The 21,436-nt window shown below is 36.4% G+C and overlaps 1 protein-coding gene across 1 annotated transcript in view; it reads right to left on the bottom strand.

The window, feature by feature from the left end:
* Window positions 1–21,436, bottom strand: part of cntnap2a (contactin associated protein 2a) — a 765,137-nt gene that overhangs the window by 359,033 nt on the left and 384,668 nt on the right. Inside the window, exon 10 of the mRNA XM_056451014.1 lies at window positions 456–618. Coding sequence (XP_056306989.1) covers window positions 456–618 — 163 coding nt within the window. The remainder of the gene's footprint in view (window positions 1–455; window positions 619–21,436) is intronic.

Below are 21,436 nucleotides of genomic sequence, written 5' to 3'. Positions count from 1 at the left end.
ACTACCGAAAACTGAATATTAACAGTATGAAAGCAGTACATATTACAATTATATACAGAATTTATTTGACAAATGTTAGCTAAATGTTAGCTGTCCTCTGTGTTTTGTTCATCAATAAAACTCAATTTGACTCTGTTGTATCGACAACAATGTGGCACCCAAACAAAAAACCCTAAGCCTTGTAGAGTGAAACTATGTAAAATCAATCTATAGATAACAACCAAGAGCGGGTCTCGGCTTTGGCATGGCATCTGTTCTGTGATTAAACTCCTCATTTGCCATTGAAGTGGAGGAATGAATAAGGTGAGCTCTAGGGAGAGCAGGCAGAGTGTGACGGATCCGGGCCCCGGGGCAGATGCCGCCGGTGGGGATAAAGCCATAGTCTCAGTCTGCTGCACCTGATAATCAGTGTCTCAGCCAGTGTTTGCTGAAAGTGAGGAAGGGTTGGCTCTGACCTGTCAATGATGGCACACATGTCGAGGCTGACGTTTTCGAAGGCTCCAATCCTTCCCTGCTCCACTGCGGTCAGGTCCGCCAGCTGATCATCCACCTGAATAAGTTGCATGCAGCCCTGGAACGAGCGCTGGATGGGGGACGCTCTGGTTCTTAAAAAATAACCTAAACATAAAAAACACAGCAAAGATACACAAATATGAGCAATTCCAGCGTTAGGGATGTGACATTTGCAGTATAATCTCAAAACATAAATTCACAGAGAAAGTATATGTTAACATAATATTAAACATCTGTTTATATTTTCCAAAACAGCTAACCACAGAGTTATGAGATCAGAAAAATATCAATCTGTAAACATTTTTTATATTTCAAATAAGGAAAATAAACATGCGTTATGGAGGAGAACCGAAAATGTCTGTGAGTTTACAGTATGCAACATACTTTGTAGAAGTTCTGTAAATTAAACTGCTCAACCCAAAATAAATAATGCTAATCAAAAGGATAAGAGTTGGCTCTCTATAGAACAAAAAACATTTATTTTATTTTATTTAACGTTTTTTGCTTTCATGAGGAAAAGCTTGGTTATGGATGTGACATCTCTCCGTTATGGATGTGACAGATGTGTAATTGGCTCTTGTGTGTTTTGGTAAATCAAATATAATACTTTAAAATTGTTAACAGAGATATTTTTGAGTATTTTTAAAGCACTGTAAAATACTTGCCTACACAAAAAATGCAGAAACGGTTTTGATATTTTGGCGAACACTTTTTGTTTCATGTCAAGGTTGACATTTGCATGGAATTGCTCATATATGTCACATACAGAAGATATATTATATGCCAGCATAGATAAAATGCCAAGACATTTGACCATGGACCACAAAACCAGTAATAAGAGTACAACTGAGAACTCAAATGTGATGAATAAGCTTTACATTGATGTATTCTTTGTTTGGATATGGTAATATTTGGCAGAGAAACAGCTATTTGAATATGTGAAACCTGAGAGTTAAAAAAAAAATCAAAACACTGACAAATTGCCTTAAAAGTTGTCCAAAATAAGTTACTAAATTACTAATAAATAAACTGAGTTTTGCTCAATTTTTTACTGAGATATTTACTTAATAATGTAATAATTTTTGGTCTAAAATAAAACAATTATAATCAGATCTGTTGCCAGATTGGTTGGTTTCCCACCCAATTGGGTGGTTTTGAATTAGATTGTGCGCGTAAAAAATGGTATAGGCAGGTTGATAAAATTTGGCCAGTTTTGAAACTTAAATTTTATATGCAACTTATTTAACAAAACATAACTGTGTGCTCCTACTCCATTCAGTTAGTGGTGTCTAGTGAATAGCACAAACCGTATGAGCCCACCTGCAAGAGGAGGTGAAGGAACGTTGTATCAAAATCTGACTCCCCTTCGTAACTCACAGAGGTTTATCACAACACCTATTGATAATTTTTCCTGCAACTGACAGCAAGAACAAACATAGAAGCGTTGTCTGATTGACAAGCAGCACCTAATTATGTTCAAACGAATTTAAAATGCCAAATGGGATAAATTTATAGCCCATTTTGAAAGTAAAACATATAGGTAGTTTAATCTACACAACATTAAGTGTAGAGTGTGGGCGAGAGTAGGACAGTGTTTCGATGTGATCCGGTTATGTTGTGGTGACTGCTGGTGTTGGTTGCTGTATGGTTAAAAATTATGACAGTTAAAGGGAGTAAGTTAATTAATAAATTTAAATAAATTAAAATTAAGTAAAATATTAATCAAATTTTTGTGGCTTTTTTGTGCATTTCAGCGGGTTTTGGACAGCTTTTAGGCTAGAAAAAGTCAGCTATATCTGGCAACACTGATTATAATTTTGACCCATACAATGTATTTTGGCTATTGCCAAAAATATACCAGGGCAACAACACAAGACTTATCAGGATTTAAAATAAATGTAATTACTGCATTTAGTTTTTAAAGTATATTGTTGTAACGTGGATGAACTGAATTAGTTTGATCATTAGTAAAAACCTTAAACTGCAAATTATCATTATGATTTAATTATGATAACAGTTTCTATTTCAATATATTTAATAAATGAATTCCTGTAATGGAAAAGGTGTTTTTCTTTAGCAGCCCAAGTTCTCTGTATCACATAATCTTTCCAAAATTATTAAAATACAATGCTGAAATGTTGATTGATTAACATTTTAGCTGTCAATGATGTGCTGTTTAGAATATATGGCGCACCCCTAAATTACTTTATTTCTTATAAAATCTTTATTTAATGACCTTCGACATGCACACGAGCCAGACAAAATCTGTTGTTATTTAATGACCAAATAAAGCTTTAATTACAGCCGAACTGAGCTGGTGAGTAAGTGAGACATTTTATCTCATACTGAAGAATTGAGATCTGTAAACTATATCACTTGGAATAAAAAAGGTCACGTTAAATTAAACACAAAAATAAAGTCAGCAAGTGTTATGTAATGTCGAATGTGTGAAAGGTAATCTAATGTCAGATGTGTAAAAGCTGAACATGAGGACCATTAACTAGAGAAAACCCATGAACTGTACCTCATTAACCAAGTGATAGCCTGACACCATAAAGGCCATGAACATTGCAAACAATCAGCCAACTTTGATGGTACTAATGAGAGAAACATACTAAACCACGTTGGTTTATAGCAACTTGTCCAAGTGTAATGCTGACATTCAAAAAATACCAAATAAAATCTGTTTGTCGTTCAACTTTGCTTTGTTTAAAAAATACACAATGTTAAACTAACAGACCTGTCAGAGCATCTACATGTTAGTTTTCTTGTGATGTCAAGTGCTTCTGAAGCATCTGCTTAATGAATAAATGCAAATGTACCATGTTTATACCTGGTGTTAAGATGAGTAACATACTGGTGTAAACATGGTCTGAAATATTTTTAAATGATACACTTTTGACCACTTCCAGAGGTAATTGAAACCTTTAAATGCAATGCTTTCGTGTTTTAAATGCTTATGTGGTAGAATGCATTCAAACTGCTGCAGACCACTTACTTTTGGATGAATGAATTCAATAGATGGGGGTTATAAGAAACAATGAATTATAATGGTTGATTAAGGCAATCCCTTATCACATTGATCACACCCCTATGCTATGGGATTTTTTTTTAAAAATGACCACAAAGTTATGACCATGGTATAACATCTCATCCAATGGACAGTGTTTCTTAAAGTGTTGCCATCACTATAACAAGGCATAAGAAAACGCACAAAGACTGCTGGACAAGCACCACACTAACCCCACTAACAGCAGCAACCTAATTTGCCCAGGAGGCTCTCATCAAGTTAGTGACCTGACCTAACCCGGCTTAGCTTCGTTACACAACCATTTATGGGCTACAGGGTGATATTCCATTTGCCTACTGACCTGATTCTTGATGCACTAGTCTGTACAAGTCATCTAGTCATAAATAGATGAAAAATAAAAACTGCATAGGTTAGGTATGCTTTGAAGCATGCAAGCTGGTTTGAGTTGGTTTAAGCTGAGTCTTACTGTAGCTGGTTAAAGCTGATTCCTACTGTAGCTGGACTAAGCTGGTCATGATTTGATTTAAGCTGCTCCAAAGCAACTAGTCCAGCTAAGGACAAAGACAACATTTCAATTCAATTCAATTCATTCGTGTTTTTTTTCTAGTACGCGTTTACAATGTAGATTGTGTCAAAGCAGCTTAACATTGAAGTTTAAGTAAATTGAAACTGTGTCAGTCCAGTTTTCAGGGTTGAAGTTCTGTTTAGTTCAGTTCAGTGTGGTTTAAATTTCACTGCTGAAAGTCTAAACACTGAAGAGCAAATCCTTTGACACGCAGCTCCACAAGTCCCAAACCAAGCAAGCCAGAGGTGACAGTAGTAAGGAACAAATCTTCCCCAATTGATGAAAGTGAAAGAAAAAACCTTGAAAGAAACCAGGCTCAGTTGGGAACAGCCATATCTCCTCTTGCCAAACTTCTTGTGCAGAGCTGCAGTCCAAGCACCAGAGGCTGGAGAACATTGGACGTCTATCATGGAGAAGCTGCAGGTGTGAGCAGGTCACCAGCAGTGTTCAGGTAGGCTCATGGGATCAATGCAATAGAATACACAAGATGTGTCACTCATATAGTTTTGAATGGGGAAAAAAGCAATGATCAATATGGATACACTAGGGAAGGGAGCCTCGCCTTTAGTAAAGGAGCCAATCATTGATCCTTATAGACTGATGTTTCAATGGAGGAGGGGCTTGGCTCGGACATGTGTTCTTTATGACAGTTTCTGCAGCTTTATTGTAATGAATCCTCTTGGGCTGGGAAATGTGCTCAAATCTGAATACATAATATATTTACATAAAATCCAAAATCTCTACTTTTAATTGAACTACCTACACCTGAAGATAAATGATCTTATTAATTTTTTTTATTCTGTCTGAAATGAACACGATGTACACTACTCTAAGGTATGACCTCATTATTTTAAATGAATTCCAGCCTCCATCATTCTTACACCCACAAACTTGTAAACAAAGAGGTTACCTTGACCAGCGCGAATGGATGCAGCATTATTCAGAGGATGATATTGTGTAACACATAGTTAATTGTTTGATTGACTTGATGGCAGGTCTGGTCTTGCCCTCCAGAAACTGAAATAAAGGAGGTTAGGGTTGTGAATTTGTTCCCTTCAGGTGCGTATGTACATTAACTTGGGCAACCTGATAAAATGCTTCCTTTTTTTTACTCACGATTCAAATGTTAATTGAAACAAAATATACAAGTCAGTTGTTGTGAAATTTCATTACAAATGTGAAATTTAATTGTGAGCTTGGCAAACAGTTCATTGTAAGTGTAGCGGAGGCCAGCTAGTGAAGTGGTAAACCTCACTCCTCTGACCTCTAAAGGTGTTCTGGCGAGGGCTATGGTCTTTAGTCCTCTTGGTAGAGCAACCGACTCCCATGCAGAAATTCAATTCAATTCACCGGAAAAAGTCACCGGTTCAATGTCAGCTTGGAGTGGGTTGGGTGGTGTAAGACCGGCAGAGTTACACTGGTTACACTGAGTTACACTGGTTCCGTGACCCGGATAGGAGTGAGGTTTAGGGGGGTGAGTGTAGTTGAGGCCAGGTAGTGAAGTGCTGTGCAGGTAAACCTCACTCCTCTGACCTCTAAAAGTTGCTCTAGCAACAGACGCTAGAGGCCATGGTCTTTGGCCTCCTTGTTGGAGCAACCGACTCCCATGCGGAAAGTCGCCGGTTTGATCCCAGCTTGATGCGGGTTGGGTGGTGTAGGACCGGCAGTGTTACATAAGCTTGGCGTGGAGGGGATCCACTTGCACATGATTTTAGGCACCCACATAAACAACAATAGAGTACATACAGAAGACACTGGTCTTGGTTCTAAGCACGTGGCTGTTTGTCATAAGAAGACAACAAGCATTGTTTAAGCACAGGTCAACCAAGGTTCATTGCTGCCTGCCATCCCTGTCTCAGCTGTGCATTTAAAAATGGCATTTCCTGTGTTGTCATTCTCCTGGCTTGTAGCATAAGTTTATGCAGATTCTCTGTAAACCAATGGGCTTCTGCTGCGAGTCTAGGCCCACGCTTTTGGAACCATTCTGTTGCGCTAGATACACTTTGGAAAAGGTTACAAGAAAGGGGTATGGTTGCTTTGAACATGGACATAAATGCATTCCATACTGTACCAAACCATACCACTCAGTGGAAACAGGTCATTAATAGCAGGTGCAAACAGGGTCCTAGACCCCAAAGATCTGGCAAATCCTCAGGGTGGGGTTGCACCTGCATTAGAGGTAAACAAAGCTTTTTTTTATGCCAATCACAGAAAGGTCTATTGAGATTCACCTTGCAGCCCTCTGACATTAATCTACAAATGAGAGCATCTGGAAGCATCAGTGCTGCAAGGAGCTTGCTTAAAAATAAAATAAGAAGAGAAGATGGAAAAAAAAACAAAGTTCCTCAAGTTTGCTGGGCCATCTGTCTTGTCTGCGTCCTGCACCTGTCCAGGAGTCTACATGCCTGAGCAGTCAACAGAGGAGAATGAGGAAGGTGGGCTATTGGAAGACACGCTGAGGGAAATGCGTCTCAGAACAGAGGAAAACAGAGAAAAACAAGCATCTGCTGGCAAATTAAGGCAGGGCTGTAGCGGCATCTCAATGATTGCCAGGATATGTGGGGATCTGGGAGGCCGCCAGGATCCGTGATCAACAGGGGATGTGGAAAAAGGCAGGTTTTCGTCACCCACGCTTGGATGCGACTTCCCGGTGACTGCTTTTGTCCCATTCTGCTGTCGTAATTAATTGAGGAGAGTCACTTTTCTGACAAGATAACACTCTAAATTACGACTGAGGCCTGGAGCTCACACTCCTGACTGGGTTTCTGAGTAGCTTCAGCATGACTGTGTTTACGTGCTGCTGATGATTTCGCAGGGATTGGAGAATAACTACTGTAAGATTAATGAGCATCTATGGGCTCCATGCATTATTCATGACTAGCAAATGGAATATGCAGGATTCCTGCGGGAAGCCCATGTTGTAAACTTTTATCCTCATCAATAAGACCTTTTCAGATGTTAACCGTTTTTAGGTTATACTACTTTGGAAAGTCTATAATGATGTAATGGAGCATATTAACAATAATTGATCGGGAATATAAGATAAAATAGTGTGTAAAGCGTTCATTTTTCCTGGATTAACTCTCAGAAGGTTTCTTTGAAAAACACTGTGTTCTCATTGTGTTCTCAAAATAAATGCGAGAAAACACAATGTGATACAGGTAAAAGTGCCTCTTGGTTTGTTGGCTGCCTTTCATATTAGCAGCAGGCCAAAATTGGCCAGAATAGGTCGAAATGGTGGAAACAGATGGGCTGATTACAGAATAAACAACTCACCCTCTCGGACAACACCACTTATGTTCATGGCCAAATCTAAATAAACATGAAAATGACTTGACATGAGCCAGTGAATTAGCTGGTGTTTAGTATCTGCAACCACCATGAGACACGCACCTTTATTGAAGATTTTTTTAAAAAAATGATCCAATTATTTAACATAGATTTACGGTTCAATTCAAGTTTACTTGTATAGCGCTTTTCACAATAATTATTTACTTAAATCTGCTTTCTTGGCCAAACAAGTGGATCAATTAAGTTTAGAAGTTTTTAATAGGGACATTTACAGCTAAAATATTTATATTTCAGTCATTTTCCTTCAGCTTAGTCCCTTATTTAGTCCCTTAATAGGGGTCGCCACAGTGGAATGAACCGCAGACTATTCCGGCATATGTTTTAAGCAGCAGATGCCCTTCCAGCTGCAACCCAGTACTGGGAAACACTCCTACACTCCCACATTCACACACTACGTCCAATCTTTGCTTACCCAATTCACATATAGCACATGTCTTTGGACTGTGGAGGAAACTGGAGCACCCGGAGGAAACCCACGCAAACACGGGGAGAACATGCAAACTCCACACAGAAATGCCAATTGGACCAACTGGCACTGGAACCAGCGACGTTCTTGCTGTGAGGAGAAACCGAGCATCAAAAGAAAGAAAGGTGATTTAAGTGACTTTGAACATGGCATGGTTGTTGTTGCCAGACGGGCTGGTCTGAGTATTTCAGAAACTGCGGATCTAATGGGATTTTCACGCACAACCATCTCTAGGGTTTACAGAGAATGGTCCGAAAAAAGAGAAAATATCCAGTGAGCGGCAGTTCTGTGGGTGCAAATGCCTTGTTGATGCCAGAGGTCATAGAAGAATGGCCAGACTGGTTCGAGCTGATAGAAAGACAACAGTAACTCAAATTACTTTAGTAACTTGAATTACAAATTCATTACAATCGAGGTGTGCAGAAGAGCATCTCTGAACACACTTTGAACCTTGAGGCGGATGGACTACAACAGCAGAAGACTATACCGGGTGCCACTAGAACAGGCTCACAGGCTCACCAAAATTGGACAATAAAAGATTGGAAAAAAAGTTGCCTGGTCTGATGAGTCTCGATATCTGCAGCAACATTCCGATGGTAGGGTCAGAATTTGGCATCAACAGCATGAAAGCATGGATCCATCCTGCCTTGTATCAACGGTTCAGGCTGGTGGAGTAATGGTGTGGGGGATATTTTCTTGGCACACTTTAGGCCCATTAGCACCAATTGAGCATTGTGTCAACACCACAGACTACCTGAGTATTGATGCTGACCATGTCCCTCCCTTTATGACCACAGTGTACCCATCTTCTGATGGTTACTTTCAGCAGGATAACATGCCATGTCATTAAGTGTGAATCATCTCAGACTGGTTTCTTGAACATGACAATGAGTTCAATGTACTCAAATAGCCTCCACAGTCACCAGTTCTCAAGCAAATAGAGCACCTTTGGGATGTGGTGGAATGGGAGATTTGCATCATGGATGTGGAGCTGACAAATCTGCAGCAACTGCGTGATGCTATCATGCCAATATAGACCAAAATCTCTGAGGAATATTTCCAGTACCTTGCTGAATCTATGCCACGAAGGATTTGAGGCAGTTCTAAAGGCAAAAGGGGGTACTAGCAAGGTGTACCTAAAAAATTGGCCAGTGAGTGCATATTGTTACTGGAGGACATTACAAACATTTTAAAATAAAAAAAGCTTTTATGCGAAAAAAGAAAAAAAAAACTATTATATTGTACTCAGTGAAAAAGAAGTAACCATATGTGGTTCCTCGCCTGATAAACAGTTAAATATATAATCACATACAAAATAAACCTAATAAAATAAAGGTTTTGTCTCATTTTCCGTTAGTTTAAAATAAAACTAAAAAATAACTAGAACAAAATTAAAACTATTAAAAATACAAACATCTTAACTACAATAAAAATTAAAAATTAAAACTTACTTAAACTGTTAATAAACAATTCTATATTTATTTGATACTAAATTAACATTAGTTCAAAATTTCAATTAAATATATATATTTGTTTAAGATTTTTTCAACACATTTCTAAACATAATAGTTTTAATAACTCATTTCTAATAACTGATTTATTTTATCTTTGCCATGATGACAGCAAATAATACTTGACTAGGTATTCTTCAAGACACTTCTATACAGCTTAAAGTGACAGTTAAAGGCTTAGTTGGGTTAATTAGGTTAACTATAGGCAGGTTAGGGAAATTAAGCAATTTATTGTATAACGATGGTTTGTTCTGTAGACAGTCATTTGGGAAAAAAATTCAAAGGGGGGGGGGGCTAATATATATTTTATATTGATCATATAATATTATATATAATATTGTTGACTTCCTCTTACACCCCCCCCCCCCCCCCCACAAAAAAAAAATAAATAAAAATTTAATAAAAATGCTACATACTGTTTAAGAGAAACATTTGATATCTTTCTTTATAAACATTATTTTCTTCCTTTTTACCACAGGGTCATCAAAACAAAAGTTGACCTCCTACAGGTTGATGGTTGCTTTAAAATCCTAATCTGCTTCAGAAGAACTGTGCGGCCCTTCTATGTTGAACGCTGTCTTCTTTATTGCAAAAATCCAATCTACTGCCATCTCCCATCAGACAGTCATTAATTCACTGAGGTCTGGCACAAATGTGCAGAAGCAGCCTCTGTAAAATGGCTTTGGGAGACTAAAGCACATCGAACCAGAGAGGATGTCGGGAGACAAGCAGTCTCTTTCTTGGAAAAACAAAGAGCTTTTTGTTGCACTGCAGACAGATAAATACATGCGAGAGGTGTTTTGGAGACATCAGGGACTGATGGGAGTTTTTCTGTTTGCTTGAATATTCCAGCAGGGCTTCAATGATCAAACATGTGCTAAAGCTAATTATGTTTTGCTCGCAGATGAGCATCTTGGGCTCTTTGTCACATGAGGGAGAGGCAAAACTTTTGAATCTCAATGAAATGAATGCAGTATTTATTGAACAACGAGGAATTGTTGGTTTGGAAAACAGTTAATGAGGCATTTTGCCTGGCATTTTTTTGGAGTACAATCCCATCCCCAAATACACTTTTCACATGGTACCAAAATATTGTAGATTATTTTTTAAATATTAATAATAAAAATAAAATAAAACAATAGAAATATTAAAATAATATATAATAAATGGGTGAAAACATAATCCAGAACATTAACAATTAATTAAAAAAGTAATGTTTGCAGGCAAACTTCATGGTGGCTTGAGAAAGCCTCGCCTGAAAATTTGAAGTAGCTTTACAAATTACATTATTGAAGTAGTTTTTAAGACGTTTGAAACAGCTGGCATAGAGAGATAACTACATATAGGTTAGCAGGTTTCTAGTATGGACTGGCATGTTTCTTGCTAGGTGGTTGGAAGGGTGTTCTGAGTTGTTGCTAAGGTGTTGCTAGAGTGTTCTGAGTCGTTGCTAAGGTGTTGCTAGGTGGTTGCTAGGGTTTTCTGAGTTAGATTGTTTCTAGGCTGTTTTGACTGTTTGAGGCATTGTTAAGCGGTTGCTAGGTTGTTCTGAGTGGTTGGTAAGCATTACTAGGGTGTTCTAAGTGGTTCCTAAGATGTTGCTAGGCAGTTGCTTGGGTGTTCTGAGCGATTGCTAAGGTGTTGCTAGGCAATGGCTAAGGGGTTCTAGGTGGTTGCTATGGTGTTGCTAGGTAGTTGCTAGGTTCTTCTGAGTGGTTGCCAAGGTGTTGCTAGGCAGTTGCAATGGTGTTCTGAGTGGTTGCTAAGGTGTTCTGAGTGGTTGCTAGGTGGTTGCTAAGGCATTGCTAGGGTGTTCTGAGTGGTTACTAAGGCTTTGCTAGGCCTTTGCTAGGGTGTTCTAGGTGGTTGCTAAGGCATTGGTTGCTAGGCCATTGCTAAGGTATTCTGAGTAGTTGCTAGGTGGTTGCTAGGAGGTTGCTAAGGTGTTTTGAGTGGTTGCTAAGGTGTTGCTAGGCGGTTACTAAGGTGTTCTGAGTGGTTGTTAGGCAGTTTCTAACATAAATTACCATGGTTCTAGCATGAATTAGCATGTTGCTAGTATGAATTAGTATGTTTGTTAGTATGTTTTTAGTATGGATTGGTATATTGTTACTGTGTTTCTAGTATGGTTAGTATGTCAGCATGTTGCTAGTATGATTAGTATGTTAGTATGTAACTGGTATGGATTAATATATTGTTAATATGAATTGGTATGTTGTTAGTATGTCCAATGTAACGTCAATGGCAGGTTTTTTTTTACAATGGAAGTCTATGGGAGAGTTGCTTAAAAGCCATAAGTGGTTGCTAGGGTGTAACTAGTAAGTTGAAAGGTCCTCAGTGATTGGCAGATTGTTAATCTGAGTTAAATAAGCTTGGCCTTAAGTCTATATGACAGTCTGGTGAAAAGCTATGAGGTCATAAAATTTGGTCCATCGTTAAGTCAATGGGACTTTTTCAAATTTTCCGGGTCAGTTTTTATAAAACTGTAAGTCAGATCAGTTGGAAAAGATATAGCAACCCGAGTCAGACCAGTTTGGAGGTTTGGTGTTAGTTTGGTGGTTGTAGTATGAATATGTAGTAAGTTTATGTAGTATAACAGTATGTTGGCTTTCTCAAGCCAACATAATCATAAAGGTAGCTACAGTAGCTGAGCTGAGCTTTTAAAGGGACGGTTTGCTCCAAAAAATGAAAACACAAAGAATATTTGACAAATATTATGAAAGTCAACTCTGTACTGTGGACCCTTTTGTGTTTCATTATATAAAGCATAAATGCTGATTTTTTTTTTCAAAACATATTCCTTTATGTAAAAAATAAATAAATAAATAAATAAATAAATAAATAAATAAATAAATAAATAAATAAAATAAAATAAAATAAAATAAAATAAAATAAAATAAAATTCATCTTGATGTTCTTATTTTTAATAAAATATTTGTTTCTCATGTTTTACACTTTAGCCTTTTACGGTTTCATATCAAAATCCCTCCTGGAAGTCACCTAAAAAATAACACAGATTTCTTTTCCCTTTTTCCCAATTCTCACAACATCATGTCCGACCTCAGGTGGACAGGGAAATGTCAGGAGTTATGAAAAACACAATGTGCATCAGGCCAGTCTGTCTGTTCCTGTAATGAGGATCTGAATCAGGTGGATAACTGTTACCCAGGGCTTATCTTGCACAAACACACATGACTGTCTTTGCTCTTTAGAGTCATTATCTCTTGGCTGATAACAGTAATAACCCACCGGTAGAAAAACAGAGGCTTCAAAATCCAATATACACACTGCAAAATACTAACTTTAACTTATTTATCTATGATTATAATGAAAACTAGCACTTTCCAGTAGAAATAGAAGTGATAAGCTGGTGCAAAACACTGGATGAGATGCCAAACATTAGCAAACAGTATAAAGCAGCATAAAGAGTTCCCTAACAAACCCTTTGCTAGACAAAGCCAGTTTCCTAAACAGAGCCAATTCACAGATTTAAAGAGGTCATGATCTCAGCAAACTTCCGCCTCCTTCATCATTAAATGTGTTGTTGTTGACTTTCCTAGTACAGATACATACCATATAATAAGAATATAAGAAACATGATATGTTAACATTATTTTATCTGAAAAACAGTGCTGGAGTCATTCTCATTTAAACATGTGTGTCTGAATGTCTTTTGTCTGTGTAGTCTGCCAGTTCACTTAATTGTATTTCAGCACCCTGGGTTGCCATGGTGGAAAACACAGCGTATTTCATTTCAGCCATGGAAGCTGCCAAATGAAAGTGGTCAGAGTCATAGATCGAATATTCTACCCATTCTAAAAAGCCTTGGCATCCATCCATCCATCCATCCAAAAAAAAAAAGTGTTTGATCAACAGAATATTTACACTTGAATAACAGTGTACTTGATTATGGTTACAGCTTGGAGATTGCATCGTATGCAGCTGACAAATGTGACCTCTAGAGGACGCAGAGTTTTTAAATGTGGTGGTTTATCAGCAAACAATACAAATATTGCAAACGTATACATTAGTGCAGTGTTTCCCAACCTTGCTTCTGGAGGCGCAGCAACAGTACATATTTTGGATGTCTCCCTTATCTGACCTTATCAAGAATAGTGTTGGGAAACACTGCATTAGTGTAACGTTTAGGAATCTGTGCTGCATATATTCCTATTGTACTGTTTCATTAACTAAGAAGGTTGTTCTTTTGAAAGACAATTGTTAAGGTAATGATCAAAAATTCAAATAATAAGCCCACAGATTAATTTTGCTGTCAAAGTAGTGATTCAGCACAAACAATGCATAATTGTTTTATTATTTTCCAGTACATTTTAGGTTGGTTTGAAATAAAAATTCAATCAACCTAATTATTTAGTGGAATTTCTATCGCCACAGTCCCTAAGCGCACAGTTTATGAATGCAGAAAACTGGATTTAAATCAAAACGTTTTCCCCTTTGCACCCTTGTCCCTATTTAATTTTTGTTTATATTCTACAGAACAAACCATCGTTATACAATAACTTGCCTAATTACCCTAACCTACCCAGTTAACCTAATTAACCTAGTTAAGCCTTTAAATGTCACTTTAAGCTGAATACTAGTGTCCTGAAAAATATATAGCATTATTTACTTTCATAATTGCAAATATATAATAAATTAGTTATTAGAAATTAGTTATTAAAACTATTATGTTTATAAATGTGAACACTGTTTCCGTTAAACAGAAATTGGGAAAAAAAAATGAACAGGGGGGCTAATAATTCTGTCTTCAACTATACACACACAGTACATTGCTCAGTAGTCAGTACCGTTCAAAATCTAGAGCTAATCTAACAAAATAGCTTATGATTACTGTCCAAAAATAAGTACATAAAGTTATATGTTAGAGAAAAATATTTAAAAAAGAAATAAATAAAGAGGAAAAGACAGAGAGAGTGAAAAAAAAGTTAAAATAAAAATTTTTGTTGATATTTTGAAGTTTGTATTTTTTTGCAATATTTCACTAGAAATTAAATGCATTATCTTTCTATGTTTAAATATGTTTGGTGACTAAAATATTATTTGAAAAAATATATCTGTTTAATAAATCCATTTTGATTAAATGTATCAAAATATGGGTAACACTTTAGTTTAGGTCACAATTCATGCTATTAACTATGGGCTTATCTGCCTATTATTAAGATATTAATTGTTCATTAGTAGTTACTAAGTATGATCTTATTCTGCATCTCTTATCCCACCCAAAACCTAAACCCAACTATTAATAAGCAGCTAATCATTTATTCGTTATTTCGTTGTTTAGTCGTTCATGAAGCTAATAGTGTAAGTTAATGGTTTGTTAATAACATGAATTGTGACCTAAAGTGTTACTAAAATATGTAATAATATTATATTCATTGAGAAAGTTTTGAACTTAGTGTCAATTAAATACCTCATTACTTCAACTTAAATGGAGTAAGGTTACAGTACTCATATAGATTAGTTGTTTTAACTTAAATGGTTTGTAGAAATTGGTTTCCTCAAACGGTTTGAGTTGACTTAACTTATTGGGTTTTACAATACTCAGTTGGTTTGAGTTCTCTTCATTTATTGGGTTTTACTGTGCTTAAATTGCCTTGTTCACTCAAATGGATTAAGTTCACAGTTCTCATTAGGGTTAGTTTTTGATGAAGATCTTTTCTCAATGTGTGGCGTTTTTTGTAATTGCATGCGTTTCCTTAAATTGCAGCCCTTTAAGCTCTCTCGGCCATCGTAGTACATACAGTATACTCAGATTTTTAAGCTCAAAAACCATAAAAGTCCTGGTGCTAATCTTACATCTGAGAAGCCAATCAATCAGATAAACAAGCATCATTCAATGCAATTCAGATGACAGAACTAAGGAAGATTGTTTTGCACAAGCAGTCTGCCAACACATCCAAGTGCGTTTACACTGATGCAATGTGCTACATCTGCCTACAGTGAGGGGAATGGGAACATATGAGCTGTCACAGGAATCAACAGTTTTTAATGTACTCTCTCTCTCTCGCTCTCTCTCTCACACTTTTTTTTTGCAGCTGGCCTCACCATCGCTAACAATCTGATCAGAGCCTTGCCTTTGATGATTTTACCACATTAAATTTAATATGCCGAGGTCCACGCTCTACAATTATCTTCCCTGAATAAACAGTCTGAATCGCTGGTATATTTGGTATGCTGGTGGATTCGAAAAATAAACAAGAAATCTATTGGGATGCTGATGTTACAGATCTACAGTATACACCAACATTCAGTAATTCTGCATTATTGATTTGACTACACTGACACTGCTGGATGACAACATCTTTTTAGGATTTGCTAAAAAAAAAAAGGATTTGAAGGTTCTACCTGCATTTGCCCAGTTTTTTTTTACCCCACTTTGAAAATTAAAGAGAATTTTGATAATTTACATTTAGAGTACATTTGGGGTCTCTGTCATGTTAATGTAAAGAGAACTGTTACACACATATTGTTTGCTATGCAAAATCTTCGAAGCTCATTGCATCAAAATCATTCTCAATATTTCTAATCATTCTCAAAATCATGCAGATAGACCCTTTTTAATTCCAAGGTGATGAAATAAAGGGACTAAGATGAAAGAAAATGAATGAATGAATTAATGAAAGCGGAAAGGAAATTAGGAAATTACAAGGACTAAATTAATTAATCAACAAATGAAGGAACACATTTTAGCAATCCCTAAAGGATTAAATGTGAGTCATGTTACATAGATTCCACTTGCATATTTCAATCTTCTGCAGCTTTAGTCTCATTCTCCATGTTAACATTCTTTGGCATATTCATATTCTGCCATATGGAGTGTCTTCCTATGCTCAAAAAAAAAAAAGATCCAATCAGCAGTAAAAAAAACTCCAGACAAATCTCGCTTTAAAATAACAGTGATGGATGGAGAAGCATGATTGATAATTATAGTTAGTGTTTAGGTGAGCCAGCAGGAGTGCAGGGAGAAGTGATGCTTTTTGATCTGGTTTAAGAGGCTGTCATGTGTAAATGCGCTGAGCTGAACCCCAGAGCTGAAGCGCCACAGTTTCTAGCTCGTTTAGATGTTTTTTGAAGATGTGTGGGCCTGATAGAGCTATCAGCCATGCAATCCCTCAACCTCAATAGACAGGCAGGTTGATAGCGGCAGACACTGCTGTCGATCTCAGCTGCCGCTCTTCGTTTGCATACGTGCCTCTCTAAACTGCGGAACATGATCTTATCTCTGAATTCCTGCCAATGGTCCGATTGGACAGATGGCAGGCTGAAGAGGGCACTAGGGTGGGTTCCTTTCCATTAGAGGGGGAAAGCTGATGTGTGTGCGTTGTGGCGCGTGCAACTACGGATCCAAAACTTGAAACACATACAGTAATGGCAAAAGATGAGGATGGTACTGCACTACATCAGACGAGGAGACTCTAATAAGTTCTCTTTGAGCTTTTAGGCAATATGATGCTGGCAAAATTATTCCTAATGTGCTGTTGTGCTATTTTTATCCAACTCAAACACAATTGAGCAAAGATCATAAAGGCAAAATCAGTGTTTACAGACTCTGATAAATATTACGGTTTTGGTCTATTTCCCTCTTTATTTCTTGTTTTGTTTCACAGTAGTGGAGAGAAAAAATACAAATGACAGTTTTAGTGCTGTATTAAATTTAACCCCTGATTAAACCCTGATTAAATCCACTTGATGAGTTGCAAGACCTGTGAAGAGATGATGCCAACCATCAAGGACTTCGAGGACAACACATTCACATAATACACAAATACACTTCATTGAAGATGTACACATACCTGTAGTCATCCCCTATATTCTATATATTTCCAGGTTAACTATGTTTATATATATAATAACTTTGACTGTTAAAAGCTATTAGTTACTAGTTAATTAGTCAAAGTTATTAGTAACTAATAATGTTTTGGTGACTAATAACCTTAACAATTTTTTGGGTGAAAAGTTCTATACAAAAAAAACTTGAACTGAATTAAATTAGTCAGCTTTATGTTGTATATTTTGAATTTACACGGCATCCAAAACACTGATGTGTGCTGAACTAAACACATCCATTATAAGCAACTCAGCTTGCAATATGTTTAGAGGCCATTTATTTCCACCATACATACAGATGCCAATAAAAGCTGGAAATCACCAGATAACAACCGTCACCTCTCTGACCTTCTATGGAATGACAAGCACAAATCAGCAGGTCCAATTGAGCTCCAATAATCAATGACAGGAGTAACACATGGATCTGTCAAAATCTGACAAGGTATCTGTTGCTGTCTGTCACTTTTTATTGAGCCAGTGTGAACTGGTCTTAAAGCCCAGGACACAGCTAGAGGATCTCAAAGGACTTGCGATGAAAAAAACTGCATCTGAATCTTGTCTGGACCAAAAAGCTGTGCGTGAACACACCAAATGAACGATAGCTGACTAAAACGAGAACATACATTCTGTGACTGCATAAGAGGATATATCTTTTCATACCAACAGGTGGCAGTATCTGTACTGTCATTCCACAAAGGGAAACTGGAACTAGTGCTGCACTATGCACTAAATGTGACAAAAGAGCCCCTTTTACACATACAGACTATTCAGAAAAATGACTGTACATTTTCCGGAGAGGGATCATGTGTGAACAGGCCGTTTTGAAAATACCGGTAAATTCGTTCCGGCAATTTTCCAGAAAGAAGAGGTGTAACATTACAGGTAATTTGCTGGAGTGCTGCGCTGAGTGAATGCAGGAGGAAAATTGCCGGACATTTAGAACATGCTGACGTGAGACATCTACTCCAGCCAATTAGACAATTCAGATGACACTTGTGCTGATTATGTAAGTAAAAGCCTTAGACTATATTTCCAGACACATGTAACTATTGGTTATTAGTCAGATAACGTTTCTATGTTTATTATTAATGTCAACTGTGGAAAAAGTTATCAATAAAATGCTTATGATAAACCACTGTGAGTAAACCAGCAAGCATTGAATTTAGCTGTGTAGCACTCGTGCACGTGAAGGAGTGCTCTGGTGAGTGCTAGCCCACAAACAAATCTCTCCACGCAAAAGCGTTCCTCTATTTGTTTACATTGAAATTGTTCACAATACTTATCCATTCTCAGAGAATGTAATGTAGTCAAATGTGCAAACATTTAGCTGCGGTTAGCGCTTCTGCCTTTGCATGTCACTGGGACAAAAGCAACTGTATGAATGCTAAAGCTTTAAATAAAAGTGAAACCATCAACAAACGCCAGACCCATATTATGTTTAAAAATACAAGCACAGCCGTTAAAGGCCTGATTAATGATGTCAGAATTTACCGGTATTTTGGAATAGATGTGTGAATGGTCTTTTCCAGAAAAATTCCAGAATGTCCTTGCCTGTGTGAACAACGTATATTTAATTTTAGCGGTAAATTCATTCCGGAAATTTTCCGGATATTTACCGCTACCACTGTGTGAAAGGTGCTAATGACAGCTGGCTTCCCTGTTTACCTACATGACTTCAATTTGACATAACTTCAGTTGTTGTTCTTGCACTCTAATTCATAACTGAACAGCCAATCAGAGTGCTCTATTTCACTGATGGCTGACACTTATTCTAAATGAAGATTTGAGAGTTAAATGAGACGCGTTTGACCACACTAAACAAAGTAGCCTCAAAGATGCTCATAGATTACTTATTGCTTTATCTGCATCCTCCCTAAAATTCCTTGTCCAGGCTCAACCAAAGACTTCTACACAGCAAAATCCTCTGAGTAAAATTTACTCAATTCAGGGAGTATTTGTTCCTATTTAAATGAGGGCAAACAGATTGGTAATAAGTAAAACTGCTGTTTGTGTAGTTGCTTAATGATAATCTGCTGAGATTTTGAGAGGTTCAATGTATTATATTTCAGCTGAGGCTTTGACTTAAGTCAGTTGTAGTTTTGTGTTTCTCGTCTGTGTTTCTGCTTATTAAGAGCAGGTGTTCATCATCAGTGCTCAATCATCACCTAGTTAATCCGTTCATTGTCTGATTAATTTGAGTAACTTTAACTCATTTTAGAGAGGGACCAAATACTATCTAAATGGAGTAAATTTTACTCAGGGGATTTTGCTGTGTATGTAGGCCCTATAATCAGTCCCCCTACCCACCATTTACAACACCCTTATCTGATCCTTCAGACAACAACTTATGCTGACTGATACAAACAAATAAACAAAATATACAGTGCTCAGCATAATTGAGAACACCCCATTTTAAAAATGAATATTTTTATCCGTTTCTCAGTGAATATAAGCAATGTATTTTGATGCATTTAAACAAAACATATTTATTAAACATATATATATATATATATATATATATATATATATATATATATATATATATATATATATATATACATATATATATATATATATATATATATATATATATATATATATATATATATATATATATATATATATATATATATATATATATATATATATATATTAAAATAATATTTTAGTCACAAAAAAACATATTTAGAAATTGAAAGATAATACAATTAAATTCAAGGAAAATATTGGAAAAAAAATTACAACCTACAAAATTTTTCTATTTTCTAAACTAAATTTTTCAATTTTTTTGCTTCTCTCGATTTTTCCTCTTTTTAAAATTTGTATTTAATATTTTTCTATAACATTTAAATTTTGGTGTACTAGTTTTTGGACCGTTATCGTTAGTTATTTTGCTAGATAAGCTCCATATTTGGCTTCAGTACTTATCTAATTTATATGCACAAATATATTGTATAGCTTCCTATTAAATGTATGAATTCAAAATATAGATTTGTGAGGGGTGTACTTATATATGCTGAGCACTATATGTGTCATAATATCAGCTTTGCTGAGTACTCATGTTAACACAGTTGCTTATGTATTAAATAAACATAAACCATTGGAAGAATATTGAATATTTATCAATGTACTATATAGATGTATTAGGTCTTAAAGTGACAGCATCCCTGTATACCAGCTGCTATTTGTGCATACGTAAAAAAAAAATAATAATAAAAAAGAGAGAAAATCACAAACTCTTGACTGAATTATTTTAGTTGCTGAAATATGGATTAATCTCTTTAAGTTATATAAATATGTCTGCTTGGAAAATAAATAATGTTGTATGCTGTAATGATATGTTCTTTTTTCTTTGACAGAAGTGCCAAAAGCCATTGATTTGCATTTTATTCATCTACAAAGACCACGCTTTGAAATAAGAATCTTCTTGAATGTTCTACTGTAGAAAAAAAATGTCACCTACATCCTGGATGGCCTAAGGGCGAGTAAATTAAAAGCAAGTTTTCCTTTTTTATGTGAACTGTCCTTTTAATGTACTGTGATTAATCAAATGGGGAAAGTATAATGATATCTCATTCACCAGTGGAGTCTTGCCTTAAGCTGACATGTTTAGACAAAATGAAATCACATCAACTGATTGCTTTCAACAACTACACAAGTTCATTACTTTCAGACTATCTTCTTTTAACAGCAGAGATACTGTATGCCCAGCACTATTTTTGTTTGCTTTCCCATCAGGCTTAGAAAGCTTTGGGCAGCATTCAGCTTTTATCCCAGTCGAATTGCCAGGCCCAATGTTTTTCCTAGAAGACGCAGCTACGGCTTTAAGTGAATTTTAAATAAGTAATACGTGTGATGAATGTTTTATTCATTCTTACATCAAAACTGTACTGACATTTCGCCTTGACACATCGGCCCTCATGAGAGTTAAAAGACAATGGAGGACGTCCACACTAATCTGGGCAGCCACTTTTATTTATTTATTTTCCCTTTTAAGCAGACTATCCCCTTTGTTAATTTCCTTTTGTTTTCCAATTAAAGGAGATAAAACATAAAAGCATATCAGCATTAATGCCCATCCTGATTTCCTTAAAGGGGTGTCTTTGTGCATGCACAGTGGAGCCAGTTCTAGAGCTGGTCTCTCAGCAGAAATG

Source organism: Danio aesculapii, chromosome 24 (assembly GCF_903798145.1).
Source record: "Danio aesculapii chromosome 24, fDanAes4.1, whole genome shotgun sequence".
In the NCBI taxonomy this organism is placed as follows: domain Eukaryota; kingdom Metazoa; phylum Chordata; class Actinopteri; order Cypriniformes; family Danionidae; genus Danio; species Danio aesculapii.
The sequence above is the reverse complement of the archived record's forward strand: the minus strand, read 5'-3'. Positions and strand labels throughout refer to the sequence as shown.